Source organism: Tachypleus tridentatus, chromosome 2, assembly GCF_004210375.1.
Source record: "Tachypleus tridentatus isolate NWPU-2018 chromosome 2, ASM421037v1, whole genome shotgun sequence".
In the NCBI taxonomy this organism is placed as follows: domain Eukaryota; kingdom Metazoa; phylum Arthropoda; class Merostomata; order Xiphosura; family Limulidae; genus Tachypleus; species Tachypleus tridentatus.
In genome coordinates this window covers 153,060,025-153,077,130 of record NC_134826.1, presented here as the reverse complement: position 1 = coordinate 153,077,130, position 17,106 = coordinate 153,060,025, and the positions used below count along the sequence as shown (strand labels likewise).

The 17,106-nt window shown below is 36.5% G+C and overlaps 1 protein-coding gene across 5 annotated transcripts; it reads left to right on the top strand.

The window, feature by feature from the left end:
- Positions 1-6,264: 6,264 nt before the first annotated feature.
- Positions 6,265-16,377, top strand: LOC143245387 (uncharacterized). Of its 5 annotated transcripts, XM_076491666.1 has the most exons (4): positions 7,290-7,418; positions 11,935-12,115; positions 15,142-15,179; positions 15,218-16,377. In XM_076491666.1, the coding sequence occupies exons 1-4, from the start codon at positions 7,304-7,306 to the stop codon at positions 15,229-15,231; spliced, it is 348 nt and encodes a 115-aa protein (XP_076347781.1). In that variant the 5' UTR covers positions 7,290-7,303; the 3' UTR covers positions 15,232-16,377. The 5 variants fall into 5 exon arrangements, 3 of the variants coding, with proteins under 3 accessions (XP_076347782.1, XP_076347781.1, XP_076347780.1); XM_076491667.1 differs by lacking the exon at positions 7,290-7,418 and adding an exon at positions 6,293-7,014 and having other exon boundaries at positions 15,142-16,377; XM_076491665.1 differs by having other exon boundaries at positions 15,142-16,377.
- The last annotated feature ends 729 nt before the right edge of the window (positions 16,378-17,106 follow it).

The window sequence follows — 17,106 nt, the reverse complement described above, 5'->3', positions numbered from 1 at the left end:
ACCATTACTCCTTTAGCATAAACATCACTAATTAGACAACAGCGCATACTGCCGACTACTTTAATAGGTAATTTTACCATTACTCCTTCAGCATAGACATCACTAATTAGACAACAACGCATACTGCCGACTACTTGAATCGGTAATTTTACCATTACTCCTTTAGCATAGACATCACTAATTAGACAACAACGCATACTGCCGACTACTTTAATAGGTAATTTTACCATTACTCCTTTAGCATAGACATCACTAATTAGACAACAACGCATACTGCCGACTACTTGAATCGGTAATTTTACCATTACTCCTTTAGCATAGACATCACTAATTAGACAACAACGCATACTGCCGACTACTTGAATCGGTAATTTTACCATTACTCCTTTAGCATAGACATCACTAATTAGACAACAACGCATACTGCCGATTACTTGAATAGGTAATTTTACCATTACTCCTTTAGCATAAACATCACTAATTAGACAACAGCGCATACTGCCGACTACTTTAATAGGTAATTTTACCATTACTCCTTCAGCATAGACATCACTAATTAGACAACAACGCATACTGCCGACTACTTGAATCGGTAATTTTACCATTACTCCTTTAGCATAGACATCACTAATTAGACAACAACGCATACTGCCGACTACATAATAGGTAATTTTACCATTACTCCTTCAGCATAGACATCACTAATTAGACAACAGCGCATACTGCCGACTACTTTAATCGGTAATTTTACCATTACTCCTTTAGCATAGACATCACTAATTAGACAACAACGCATACTGCCGACTACTTGAATAGGTAATTTTACCATTACTCCTTTAGCATAGACATCACTAATTAGACAACAACGCATACTGCCGACTACTTTAATAGGTAATTTTACCATTACTCCTTTAGCATAGACATCACTAATTAGACAACAGCGCATACTGCCGACTACTTTAATAGGTAATTTTACCATTACTCCTTTAGCATAGACATCACTAATTAGACAACAACGCATACTGCCGACTACTTGAATCGGTAATTTTACCATTACTCCTTTAGCATAGACATCACTAATTAGACAACAACGCATACTGCCGACTACATAATAGGTAATTTTACCATTACTCCTTTAGCATAGACATCACTAATTAGACAACAACGCATACTGCCGACTATTTTGATAGGTAATTTTACCATTACTCCTTTAGCATAGACATCACTAATTAGACAACAACGCATACTGCCGACTACTTGAATCGGTAATTTTACCATTACTCCTTTAGCATAGACATCACTAATTAGACAACAACGCATACAGCCGACTACTTGAATCGGTAATTTTACCATTACTCCTTTAGCATTGACATCACTAATTAGACAACAACGCATACTGCCGACTACTTGAATCGGTAATTTTACCATTACTCCTTTAGCATAGACATCACTAATTAGACAACAACGCATACTGCCGATTACTTGAATAGGTAATTTTACCATTACTCCTTTAGCATAAACATCACTAATTAGACAACAGCGCATACTGCCGACTACTTTAATAGGTAATTTTACCATTACTCCTTCAGCATAGACATCATTAATTAGACAACAACGCATACTGCTGACTACTTGAATCGGTAATTTTACCATTACTCCTTTAGCATAGACATCACTAATTAGACAACAACGCATACTGCCGACTACTTTAATAGGTAATTTTACCATTACTCCTTTAGCATAGACATCACTAATTAGACAACAACGCATACTGCCGACTACTTGAATCGGTAATTTTACCATTACTCCTTTAGCATAGACATCACTAATTAGACAACAACGCATACTGCCGACTACTTTAATAGGTAATTTTACCATTACTCCTTTAGCATAGACATCACTAATTAGACAACAACGCATACTGCCGACTACTTGAATGGGTAATTTTACCATTACTCCTTTAGCATAGACATCACTAATTAGACAACAACGCATACTGCCGACTACTCGAATAGGTAATTTTACCATTACTCCTTTAGCATAAACATCACTAATTAGACAACAGCGCATACTGCCGACTACTTTAATAGGTAATTTTACCATTACTCCTTTAGCATAGACATCACTAATTAGACAACAGCGCATACTGCCGACTACTTTAATAGGTAATTTTACCATTACTCCTTTAGCATAGACATCACTAATTAGACAACAACGCATACCGCCGACTACTTTAATAGGTAATTTTACCATTACTCCTTTAGCATAGACATCACTAATTAGACAACAGCGCATACTGCCGACTACTTTAATAGGTAATTTTACTATTACTCCTTTAGCATAGACATCACTAATTAGACAACAACGCATACTGCCGACTACTTGAATCGGTAATTTTACCATTACTCCTTTAGCATAGACATCACTAATTAGACAACAACGCATACTGCCGACTACTTTAATAGGTAATTTTACCATTACTCCTTTAGCATAGACATCACTAATTAGACAACAACGCATACTGCCGACTACTTTAATAGGTAATTTTCCATTACTCCTTTAGCATAGACATCACTAATTAGACAACAACGCATACTGCCGACTACTTTAATAGGTAATTTTACCATTACTCCTTTAGCATAGACATCACTAATTAGATAACAACGCATACTGCCGACTACTTGAATCGGTAATTTTACCATTACTCCTTTAGCATAGACATCACTAATTAGACAACAACGCATACTGCCGACTACTTGAATCGGTAATTTTACCATTACTCCTTTAGCATAGACATCACTAATTAGACAACAACGCATACTGCCGACTATTTGAATCGGTAATTTTACCAATACACCTTTAGCATAGACATCACTAATTATACAACAGCGCATACTGCCGACTACTTTAATAGGTAATTTTACTATTACTCCTTTAGCATAGACATCACTAATTAGACAACAACGCATACTGCCGACTACTTGAATCGGTAATTTTACCATTACTCCTTTAGCATAGACATCACTAATTAGACAACAACGCATACTGCCGACTACTTTAATAGGTAATTTTACCATTACTCCTTTAGCATAGACATCACTAATTAGACAACAACGCATACTGCCGACTACTTTAATAGGTAATTTTCCATTACTCCTTTAGCATAGACATCACTAATTAGACAACAACGCATACTGCCGACTACTTTAATAGGTAATTTTACCATTACTCCTTTAGCATAGACATCACTAATTAGATAACAACGCATACTGCCGACTACTTGAATCGGTAATTTTACCATTACTCCTTTAGCATAGACATCACTAATTAGACAACAACGCATACTGCCGACTACTTGAATCGGTAATTTTACCATTACTCCTTTAGCATAGACATCACTAATTAGACAACAACGCATACTGCCGACTACTTGAATCGGTAATTTTACCATTACTCCTTTAGCATAGACATCACTAATTAGACAACACCGCATACTGCCGACTACTTTAATCGGTAATTTTACCATTACTCCTTTAGCACATTCATTATCACAAAGTGCGGATTTCTGTGGCAGTAACGGCTCGAGAACCATGAATCGTCAGTTCGAGAAAGCAGGTCACTAGCTAGATTACACCCAGCTCCAATAGTTTAGAAGATTTAGCTTTGGCTACACACTATGCTAAGAATGCAAACTTGGCTTTATAGATGTGGCTATGTATATTTTCAAATTATTTAAGACGCTCCCAACAGTTGAAGAAAACAATCATTAAGAGAAACAAAGGTTTTAAACGGTTTTTGTTCTATTAGATTAAACTGCAGTACATTCTAAGCTTATCTGATTAATGTCGAAATACTTAGATTACAAAGGCTAATAAAGTAGGTCAAAAAGTTCAGGCCTGGCATAGCCAGGTGGTTAGGGCGCTCGACAAGGAATCTGAGGGTTGCGGGTTCGAATCTCCGTCGTACTAAACATGCTCGACCTTTAAGTCGTTGGAGCGTTATAATGTACAATCAATCCCACTATTCGTTTGTAAAAGAGTAACCCAAGAATTGGCGGTGGGTGGTGATGCAATCTCCTACTAACTACTAAAAGACTAGGTAGTATATGAAGATGGCAGGTAGTGATATGGCATGATTATACAAAGAACGATATATATATCCACACTTCAGATGTTACTGGAAAAACTTATATAGAGGAAACAAGGATATCACTGTTTAAGTGTATTGACATGATAAATCTTCGGTTACAATCTGTTATTGACTATGATGATGGTTAACTTTGACAGAGAGAGACAGCTTCTTGAGCCCTGAGGCCCGGTACGAGACACTCGACTCGTAATCCGAGAATCGTGGGCTCGAATCCCCGTCACACCAAAATGCTCGCCCTTTCAGCCGTGGGGACATTATAAAGTGACAATCAATCCTACTATTCTTTGGTAAGAGTAGTCCAAGAGTTGGAGGGGGGTAGTGATGACTAACTGCCTTCCCTCTAGTCTTACACTGCAAAATTTGGGACGGCTGGCGCAGATAGCCCTCGTGTAGCTTTGCGCGAAATTCAAAAACAAAGAAAAAGTCCATCTCTAACTAGTACAGAGAAATGATTTTCGCAGTTTTCGGCGAGTTGTGAAATTACAAGTTAAAATAAATGCTTATAAACATTCATTCGTAATGTAAGTTTGTGCCTTACACAGGAAAAAGTTAACCTTCGTAATGTCAAGATAACTTACCATATCCTCTTTAATTACGTGGCATTTTTATACGGGTTTTATTGTAAAACTAACAGTTGGGTGAGTTTTGAACTCGATGTCAGAGACGTATTATAACTTAAGAAACATGTTATTGTCTGTCTTTATCAGCTGAATCAAGGTTTAAGTTGCGTAAAGATATCAAGTGATGTATATTTTAAAGTTTGTTTTTCCTTTTGCCGTTTGGGAAAGTTTGCAGAAATTGACAACACTACGATGTACGTTGACACAGAGAAGTGAAGCGTAGAAAAATAAATCTCATAAAGTAGGCCTACACAACAATATGAACTGGTAAAATTGTCATAACTTATCTTTAAATTTACGCATGCCCTTGCACATTCTACAAGAACGTTTCTACAAAGTTATTACAAAATTCAGCGCTTCGTTTCGCCCACGACCTTCAACTTCGGGCTTGCTGGGATAGAATAGCACGTTTCCGTTGAAAGTGGGGTTTTTTGACCCCACTCTGGGAAGAAGGAAACTAGCTTGCTGATTCACCAGTTATTTTTTGTGAATGATAATAAAGTTAAAATAAAATAATAATAAATAAACATTTTTAACATGAAAATAAATAATGTTAAGTTATTAATTATTACCTAATACTTTGATTTATGAATGTTTTAACGTTGAATATAATTACAGTTCGTTAGCTTAAACTAACTCATACCCGTTGTGTTTGTGAAGGTTACACATATTCACTCTTAGGTATATCTCCTACAGCGCGCGGAATGCGTTTCTGAAAACGAAACGGCGCGTTATACAATCGCGTCTTATAACTGGAAGCTCAAAATCACAGAAATAGAAACAAAAAGAGATAACTGGAGAGAAAACGAATTGTCATTTGTAATCAAAGCACAAACTATAAAACAAGTCATATATCCAAGTCTGATATATCTAGACAGATCACTTCCACTCCCGGAGATGGAAATCAAAAAAATAAATAGAATAATTTACAGTTTTATTTGGAATTCCAAAAGGGAATGGCTCTCAAGAAAAGTAGTTAACCTCCTGATAAACGAAGGAGTCCTAGGACTACAACTACCTCACAACAATCATCATACAGAATACGTGTAAAATTATGGGATCTGAACACAACTGTCCTCTTTCCCATAACTAAACAGTTGGTTTCAACGCTAACTTTTACGTAAATAAAATCAAACCGCAAGCACTTCGAGAAGAAACTCCACCAGTCTACCTACAAAAATATGATAGCGGAAACAATAAAGGTAACGAATAAGAATTCATGAACTCAACTATACAAAATGCCAATAGAAAAATTTTACACAATTCTATCAGATAAAATACAAGTCAAAATAGTGAATGAATACCCACACATCAACTGGAAGACAGCGTGGACTACAACAAGCAACAAGAAAATAGAAAACAGAAGAGACCTATATATAAAATAGCACATGATATAGTATAACTAAAGACAGATTAAACAGACAGAAAGTTATGAAATCAAACAAATGTCTGTACTTCCAGTGCATAGGAACATCAAAACATGCTTTCTACGACTGCGCATATGTAAAAGTATTTTGGCGAAAGATATCCGACATTTTCCACACGAGTTTGATAAGTTACACTACAGTCCTCCAACACTCCACTACCTGTGAAGAATAACACACGAGTTTGATAAGTTACACTACAGTCCTCCAACACTCCACTACCTGTGAAGAATAACACACGAGTTTGATAAGTTATACTACAGTCCTCCAACACTCCACTACATGTGAAGAATAATCAGAAATTCGCATTTCTTATTTTGGTGAATGAATTTAAATATCACATACGGTCCGCAAGATGCAAAGCCGTATACGGAAACGTGGAGGAAAGCGTTCAAATACGAGAATTAGGTTAAAAATCGATAAGCATTGATTAACGAATGAAGTATTTAACAAGAGATGGACCCCGGAAGAGTCGAACATAACGGTGACGAAAGGCAGATTCATGGATCTCAAATTCTAACTTCACTATATCGAAACAAACATCACCCGTTGACTTCAAGTGGACGACAGAGGAGGGAACCACGGCGGACCAGCCAACGCTGGAGGTGAAAACCTGGTTAGTGAGTGCGTTTGTGTACTTCTCGTGTGCAGGTGCTTGGACAAATGGCTCGTGGACCGTAATAATAGTGACTTTGAATACACATGTGAAGCTGTGTATTGTGTTCCGCAAATGTGTTCAACCCAACACACGGCAGGAAATCCAGAGGCAACTGCAACAAATGGATACTACAGAACAATAAACACGGAAAACAGAAATTATAGTAAGTGATTTCCATATCTTACTTTGTGTTGACTGGGGTTGCAGGGTAGGTTGGAGAAATGCCCTACTCTCTTCTCACAGTTAGAATAGTTAATGTGTTACCTAAGCTGAGGAGATAGAGGCAGGATACAGGAGATGGAGTTAGGAAGCTTACCACTAGGGTACAGGCCGTACCCTGGGGCTTGTCGGGTGGTGGACGGTGCTTGGCGGCGAACGACGCAGGAACCCCTGTGTGGTTAGCTGGCGGGTGTTGGGTACATGGAGGTGAGCCCAGACTACTCAGGTCAGTAATGGAAGCCGACTCTTTGAAAAAAGAAAGACCTGCATGGTCAAGTACTGACTTGGAGTTAGGCGACCACACAAACTTGATAACCCATAGAAATGATCCGAAGTCGCTCAATATAGGTAAGAGTTTAAATTCCGAGCAGAAATCGAATGTAGACTATGGCTAAGTTCCAGCGGCAAAATTAACAGGTAAAGTTAAAGAACTGATGTTATTGGCAAATGTTGTAAATAAAATAATGATATGTAGTAGTTTCCCCTAGCACATGATTCTGGATGATAAATAATTATTTTTAAAGAGATATCTTTATCACCCAAGCCCAGTTTGTGCTTAGAACAAACATCTGTGGTAACATGACGTTTAAAAAGTAGGAAAATTATAGGTATGGTTGAGTAAGCGTGTTGCCCACAGAGACAGCGCCTTATAACAAGGAGGCACGGATTGATTGATAACGCCACCTATAAACTAGACTCCATATTAGTTTAAGGGTTAATTACTAAACATTGAAAGGGTTTTATGTAAATGTTTTATAGTTGATACCTATCTAATGATAGTGTAAATAATTATGGAACTATAATGAGAAATAATTTATTTGCACCAAGTGTGTGGGTAGACAGTACATGGACATTGCCTGAAGGGGGCCTGAGTAAGTACGGGTTACTCTGGCCCTCGTGCACCATGTATAAATACACTTGACAGTTGCTGAAACAGATATAAAGAAAGGAGGAAGAGGTTGACGGAACCTGACCCACCTGGGTATATAAACATAAATGTAAATACCTATAAGAGATAGAACACGGATTGATCGATTTTTTTTCTATAGGAACAGTGTTATGAGTCAGCGATGCGTTTCTGCAGTCTTCTAGTGGCACAGCGGGAGGCCTGCAAATTTATAACGCTAGAAACCGGGTTTCGATACCTATAATGAGCAAAGCACAGATAGACCATTGTGTAGCTTTGTGTTTAATAGCAAATGGCATGTAATGTTCCTTGAAAAAATGTTTTTCCCTTAAAGTTGATTTTATTAACGGTATAAACCACGATGTGTATTGATACTTATTAATACAAAGAAAGAAACATTACATGTATGAAGACGTGTATTGATACTTATTAATACAAAGAAAGAAACATTACATGTATGAAGACGTGTAATACTTATTAATACAAAGAAAGAAACATTACATGTATGAAGACGTGTAATACTTATTAATACAAAGAAAGAAACATTACATGTATGAAGACGTGTAATACTTATTAATACAAAGAAAAAAACATTACATGTATGAAGACGTGTAATACTTATTAATACAAAGAAAGAAACATTACATGTATGAAGACGTGTATTGATACTTATTAATACAAAGAAAGAAACATTACATGTATGAAGACGTGTAATACTTATTAATACAAAGAAAGAAACATTACATGTATGAAGACGTGTAATACTTATTAATACTAAAGAAAGAAACATTACATGTATGAAGACGTGTAATACTTATTAATACAAAGAAAAAAACATCACATGTATGAAGACGTGTAATACTTATTAATACAAAGAAAGAAACATTACATGTATGAAGACGTGTATTGATACTTATTAATACAAAGAAAGAAACATTACATGTATGAAGACGTGTAATACTTATTAATACAAAGAAAGAAACATTACATGTATGAAGACGTGTAATACTTATTAATACAAAGAAAGAAACATTACATGTATGAAGACGTGTATTGATACTTATTAATACAAAAGAAAGAAACATTACATGTATGAAGACGATGTAATACTTATTAATACAAAGAAAGAAACATTACATGTATGAAGACGTGTAATACTTATTAATATAAAGAAAGAAACATTACATGCATGAAGACGTGTATTGATGCTTATTAATACAAAGAAAGAAACATTACATGTATGAAGACGTAATAATACTTATTAATACAAAGAAAGAAACATTACATGTATGAAGACGTGTATTGATGCTTATTAATACAAAGAAAGAAACATTACATGTATGAAGACGTGTAATACTTATTAATACAAAGAAAGAAACATTACATGCATGAAGACGTGTATTGATACTTATTAATGCAAAGAAAGAAACATTACATGTATGAAGACGTGTAATACTTATTAATACAAAGAAAGAAACATTACATGTATGAAGACGTGTAATACTTATTAATACAAAGAAAGAAACATTACATGTATGAAGACGTGTATTGATGCTTATTAATACAAAGAAAGAAACATTACATGTATGAAAACGTGTATTGATACTTATTAATACAAAGAAAGAAACATTACATGTATGAAGACGTGTATTGATGCTTATTAATACAAAGAAAGAAACATTACATGTATGAAGACGATGTATTGATGCTTATTAATACAAAGAAAGAAACATTACATGTATGAAGACGTGTATTGATACTTATTAATACAAAGAAAGAAACATTACATGTATGAAGACGTGTAATACTTATTAATACAAAGAAAGAAACATTACATGTATGAAGACGTGTATTGATACTTATTAATACAAAGAAAGAAACATTACATGTATGAAGACGTGTATTGATACTTATTAATACAAAGAAAGAAACATTACATGTATGAAGACGTGTATTGATACTTATTAATGCAAAGAAAGAAACATTACATGTATGAAGACGTGTATTGATACTTATTAATACAAAGAAAGAAACATTACATGTATGAAGACGATGTATTGATACTTATTAATACAAAGAAAGAAACATTACATGTATGAAGACGTGTATTGATACTTATTAATACAAAGAAAGAAACATTACATGTATGAAGACGTGTATTGATACTTATTAATACAAAGAAAGAAACATTACATGTATGAAGACGTGATGTATTGATACTTATTAATACAAAGAAAGAAACATTACATGTATGAAGACGATGTATTGATACTTATTAATACAAAGAAAGAAACATTACATGTATGAAGACGTGTATTGATACTTATTAATACAAAGAAAGAAACATTACATGTATGAAGACGTGTATTGATACTTATTAATGCAAAGAAAGAAACATTACATGTATGAAGACGTGTATTGATACTTATTAATACAAAGAAAGAAACATTACATGTATGAAGACGTGTAATACTTATTAATACAAAGAAAGAAACATTACATGTATGAAGACGTGTAATACTTATTAATACAAAGAAAGAAACATTACATGTATGAAGACGTGTATTGATACTTATTAATACAAAGAAAGAAACATTACATGTATGAAGACGTGTATTGATACTTATTAATACAAAGAAAGAAACATTACATGTATGAAGACGTGTATTGATACTTATTAATACAAAGAAAGAAACATTACATGTATGAAGACGTGTATTGATACTTATTAATACAAAGAAAGAAACATTACATGTATGAAGACGTGTATTGATACTTATTAATGCAAAGAAAGAAACATTACATGTATGAAATTTAATTTGAAGACAATTAACTATTATGTCGTGAATAGAAAACAGTGAAAAAGTCATAGTAAACAAAGAAACCGTCAGATACCAAACAAACTAGTTTCAACGTATTTAGTGGCCCCTTTCAGTTTTGCATTGCCTTCAGGTGGAAAGAAACAAAACAAGACTGATAAACAAACACTTGTGTGACAGCCGCTCTTGGAATTCCGTTAAAGACACGGGAAGTTCTTTTTAAAGTGACCTTGAGAGGTGTTGAAGTTGGATGGGTTTTTTTTTATGTAGTTATCTGTTCCTTATAAGCTTCGTGTTGATTTCCAACCAGTTTGATGACCGGAATCTCTCATATGAAGACATTGTTTTGGTTTCCATATTTTGTCCTTTTTAAAATATTCAAAACCTCTCATGTCAACGCTTTTACCTGATTCCTCTGCATGACATTTCTGACCGAATTGACATGATTGTTTCGCAATTTTTATATTATAATGTTTTGTATTTAAAATCCACGTGACCCAAACCATGCAACCCCGGCATGATCAGGTGATTAAGGCATTCGACTCGTAATCTGAGGGTCGCAGGTTTGAATCCTCATCACACCAAACATGCTTACTCTTTCAGCCATTGGGGTGTTATAATGTGACGGTCAGTCCCACTATTTTTTGGTAAAAGAGTAGTCCAAGAGTTGGCGGTTGGTGGTGATGACCAGCTGCCTTCCCTCTAGTCTTACACTGCTAAATTAGGGACGGCCAGCGCAGATAGCCCTCGTGCAGCTTTGCGCAAATTTCAATACAAACCACACTACAACCACACAGCGCTCGAGTCAGTATTTTTCACATCTTCACAACATCTCCATCAATGTGCTCCACCAGAGGCTACATCGTAATTCATTTTTTATCGCAGGGGAATGAAAGGGGATAGTTATCTGTGGAACTCAAACCCTTCTGTTACCCTCCAAGATCTAATTCAGAACTTTTTTTCTGCTTTTCTTGAGGGCGTCGGTCATTCAGTTCCAACACACCATTCTTCAGAATATGCCGAATTAATTCAAGGACCTTAAACTCACCAACCCACAACATCAGGACCGTCACCACTTCCTAAACTGTTGTTGAACTAACTCTAACTAATGTCTTCTAACGTTTCTTTTTCACTTTAGAACGAGACAACGCCCTACAGATACACCCTTCACTAAACTTCCCAGCAAGCCTTTCATCCCTTTTGCGCGAAGCAATAAACCATCAAATCCTTCTACAAGCACGTCTACGCAGACGAAACCAGTTAAAAAGCAACCACACAGTCCACCTGCTTTCACAGACAAGTTTACGTAGAGTGAACTGGTGAGAAGATATCACTGTAAACTCAGTTAGTGCAGACCCCTTCATTACACTCAACCAAATCCAACAGTAGCTGTGAAAAATATAACATATTATAATTTATTACGTTATGTACTTTACATGTTACTATTTCATATAACTGGAATTTTGAATTTGAATTTAGTAGTTAATTAAATGTTAATATGTATTAAGTTTATGTCATTGGCCACCAGGATTGATACACAGTGTTCTTTTTTATCACAAATATATTTTAATATACAAACATAAAAACAATACAGTTGTTAATAACGGGTATTACTAATAGTTATTACAAATGATGGTTTATATACAATAATATACAAACTTACTAACAATATTGAGTCTTATATGCGATCACTGAATATTTTATCGACGGTTCACGACGAGCAGATTAATTCCGAGTTGATGTTGTTGCACTGGTTTAAGCTAGCGAACTAAGTTGCCCTCACGGCGAGTGGAAACTGACTTCTTCCAGCAAAGATATTTAATGTCCTCCTAGAAATAAGAACATTAGAAATAAACCAATGAAGCTGAACGGTTTGTAATATTCGAAATATATAACATTCCTGGTTAATTTTGTATTTTTCCGATTAATAGACGTTAATCACAGGTATAATTTCCTGGGCTTATAGCAAACTGACTGTACAGGGTGACCCGTAAGTCCCTACCCATCCATATGTTATTATGTTATATACAATTACGCATGTATTATAAATTTGTTTCTTTTTTTTTCAGAGAAATATGGCCGATGTAAGCCCATTTATACTTAAAGAGCGTATTGTGACAAGTACGTGGGTACATGAGTGCAAGAATACTGGTGACACCCTGGATACAATAAGATATATGGATGAGTGGGGACTTACGGGCCACCCTGTAGCTATCCAATAGTATTGTCCTTTCTTGGGCCGTTGCTTTTATACAAATCACGCGAGTATCTAGAACCTTCACCATGTTTCGCTGAACATTTTGCGGCATGCTGGGCATTTGTAGTAATAATCACGCGAGTATCTAGAAGCTTCACCATGATTCGCTGAACATTTTGCGGCATACTGGGCATTTGTAGTAATAACCACGCGAGTATCTAGAAGCTTCACCATGATTCGCTGAACATTTTGCGGCATGCTGGGCATTTGTAGTAATAATCACGCGAGTATCTAGAAACTTCACCATGATTCGCTGAACATTTTGCGGCATGCTGGGCATTTGTAGTAATAATCACGCGAGTATCTAGAAGCTTCACCATGATTCGCTGAACATTTTGCGGCATGCTGGGCATTTGTAGTAATAATCACGCGAGTATCTAGAAGCTTCACCATGATTCGCTGAACATTTTGCGGCATGCTGGGCATTTGTAGTAATAACCACGCGAGTATCTATAACCTTCACCATGATTCGCTGAACATTTTGCGGCATGCTGGGCATTTGTAGTAATAACCACGCGAGTACCTAGAAACTTCACCATGATTCGCTGAACATTTTGCGGCATGCTGGGCATTTGTAGTAATAACCACGCGAGTATCTAAAAACTTCACCATGATTCGCTGAACATTTTGCGGCATGCTGGGCATTTGTAGTAATAACCACGCGAGTATCTAGAAACTTCACCATGATTCGCTGAACATTTTGCGGCATGCTGGGCATTTGTAGTAATAACCACGCGAGTATCTATAACCTTCACCATGATTCGCTGAACATTTTGCGGCATGCTGGGCATTTGTAGTAATAACCACGCGAGTACCTAGAAACTTCACCATGATTCGCTGAACATTTTGCGGCATGCTGGGCATTTGTAGTAATAACCACGCGAGTATCTAGAAACTTCACCATGATTCGCTGAACATTTTGCGGCATGCTGGGCATTTGTAGTAATAACCACGCGAGTATCTAGAAACTTCACCATGATTCGCTGAACATTTTGCGGCATGCTGGGCATTTGTAGTAATAACCACGCGAGTATCTAGAAACTTCACCATGATTCGCTGAACATTTTGCGGCATGCTGGGCATTTGAAGTAATAAGGAGAAGTATGATATATATTGACAAAAGTATTTAAAAGAAATGGTCATATAACACCAATTGCCTAAGAAGAAAGACATAGTGAGAAACGTTCCTGCTTGGTGATTTATGTTAACTTCTTCCTGTATACTTAACTGGCTCGGCATGGCCAGATGGTTAAGGCACTCGACTCGTAATCCGAGGGTCTCAGGTTCAAATCCCCGTCACACCAAACATGCTCACCTTTTCAGTGATGGAGGCGTTATAATGTTATGGTCAATCCCACTTTTAGTTGGTAAAGGAGTATTCCAATAGTTGGCGGTTAGTGGTGACGACTAGCTGCCTTCCTTCTAGTTTTACACTGTTAAATTAGGGACGGCTAGTGCAGATAACCCTCTGTTAGTGGTGACGACTAACTGCCTTTCTTCTAATTTTACACTGTTAAATTAGGGACGGCTAGTGCAGATAGCCCTCGAGTAGCTTTGCGCGAAATTCAAACCAAACCTTCGTATTTAAAGTTCGACTGTTCGTTTCCCTTCATTCACGGCTTCTCTTGATTCGCGCCCTTTAGTCGTGTTATATTATCATCAAACACTCAGCTTTTAAATAACTCAACTTGTTTTTAGATCTTGGCCTAAACTTTTTGCCTCTATTTTAAAGCTTAACCATTTTCCAGGAGTGGAGTGACTTGTTTGTTTTTGAATTTCGCGGAAAGCTACATGAGGGTTGTTTGCGCTAGCCATCCGTAATTTTACAGTGCAAGACTAGAAGGAAGGCAGCTAGTCATCATCACCCACCGCCAACTCTTGGGTTACTCTTTTACCAACGAATTGTGGGATTGACCGTCGTCACATTATAATGTCCCCACGCCTGAAAAGGTAAGCCTGTTTACTGTGAGGGGGATTCGAACCCGTATCCTTCTGATTACGAGTCGAGCTCCCTAGCCAGCTGGCCATGCCAGGCCTGAGGAGGTGAATAGAAACTAAAGTTACTAACCGCACCTGATTATCTTTCAGGTCCCAAGCTTTGAAACCAAATTACCTGCCAAGTTCAGGTCCCAAGCTATGAAACCAAATTACCTGCCAAGTTCAGATCCCAAGCTTTGAAACCACATCACCTGCCAAGTTCAGGTCCCAAGCTATGAAACCAAATTACCTGCCAAGTTCAGATCCCAAGCTTTGAAACCACATCACCTGCCAAGTTCAGGTCCCAAGCTATGAAACCAAATTACCTGCCAAGTTCAGATCCCAAGCTTTGAAACCACATTACCTGCCAAGTTCAGGTCCCAAGCTTTGAAACCAAATTACCTGCCAAGTTCAGGTCCCAAGCTATGAAACCAAATTACCTGCCAAGTTCAGATCCCAAGCTTTGAAACCACATCACCTGCCAAGTTCAGGTCCCAAGCTATGAAACCAAATTACCTGCCAAGTTCAGATCCCAAGCTTTGAAACCACATTACCTGCCAAGTTCAGGTCCCAAGCTTTGAAACCACATTACCTGCCAAGTTCAGGTTCGTTCTCGGACAATACCTGTTCGCGTCGTTTTCCATTCTACCTAATGACAACCTGATATTGTACGAAAGGTCGCATCGTAACTGGATATGAGAAATCACGTTGTACGGTTAATATATATTAAAATGTCATGTCTTGCTTTTACTCGATGGATTTTAGAATTGCATTTAACATTCGAGAGGAACCAGAGCATTTCTTTCACCATAGTGGCAAAATACTAATTATTCATTAATTATCAAACAATATTTTTACATGTGTTAGTACGAATAAACATAAACACTTGTAGAACCTAAACTACAGCTACAGAGACCATTTAGTCTTGATTATAACTTGGATCTAACGTATATATTAACACTATAATATGATAATTACAAGGCTGAGACTGTTTTATGTGATTATTGTTTCATAAAGTTGTAGGAACTAGTTCTATGTAGAGTTTGTTCCAGGTTTCTCTAGTTTATATTAATGCTAATTTTATTACTGAATGTTCAGCGGTAGTTCTCACGACGTCTTACACTAAGAACCAGGCTCAGATGTCTGTGGTGGGCAGAGTACAGATAGCCCATTGTATATCTTTGCGCTTAACAACAAAACAAAGAAAGTTTAATGGTACCATTTCTCAGTAAAAACAAACGTTTGTTTACTCAAGATTCTATAGTTCAAATTTACTAAAACAATAGAAAATATTATGAAAGTTACAACGTAAAGCGTGTTGTCTCTATACAGCGAAAATGTTCATTATGTTTGAACAGACCTAGTCAGGACAATTATATTATTGGCTATGGCATGGCCTGCTGGTTAGAGTAATCGAAAGAGTTAGACCTTTCAGCCAAGGTGGTGTTATTAAAAACGACAATTCCTATTAATCGATTAGCATAACCTAAGGGTTGACGGTGGGTAGTAGTGAGGGATGACGAGAAAAATACAGTAGAAACGATGGCCGAAGAAAGTCGAAACGTTGTTCGCTTCTCTGCATAAAAAACGTTATCAACCCAAATGAGCCGTTTTTACATATGTATTTAGCTGTCTATCTAAATACTAAACATGCTCGCCCTTTCAGCCGTGGGGGGTATTAATATGTGACGGCCAATTTCACTATTCATTGGTAAAAGAGCAGCCCAAGAGTTGGCGGTGGGTGGTGATGACTAGCTGCCTTCCCTCTAATCTTATACTGCAAAATTAGGGACGGCTAGCGCAGATAGTCCTCGTGTAGCTTTGCGCGAAATTCAAAACAAACAAACACTTCTAAATTAGGGATGACTAGTGCGTATAGCTGTTGAGTAACTTTGCATGAAATTCAACAACGATTGTTTAATTAATTAGTTGGAACAAGCCGATATATTCACTCCAAACTATGAAAACAAAACCGAAAATTAGGAATGTGAACCACACAGTTTAATACTAGATTCTCTAATCTTAAAGTATTAAAGATTATATTATGTTCTCAACTTCGTTTTAATTTATATTATT

Bases quoted from the DNA above. Each gene is read 5' to 3' on its own strand.
- LOC143245387 (XM_076491666.1), top strand. From the start codon at position 7,304: ATGGAAGCCGACTCTTTGAAAAAAGAAAGACCTGCATGGTCAAGTACT. The intron at 7,419-11,934 runs GTAAGAGTTTAA...TTTTCACTTTAG, and splicing joins TCCGAAGTCGCTCAATATAG to AACGAGACAACGCCCTACAG. The intron at 12,116-15,141 runs GTGAGAAGATAT...ATTATCTTTCAG, and splicing joins AGTTTACGTAGAGTGAACTG to GTCCCAAGCTTTGAAACCAA.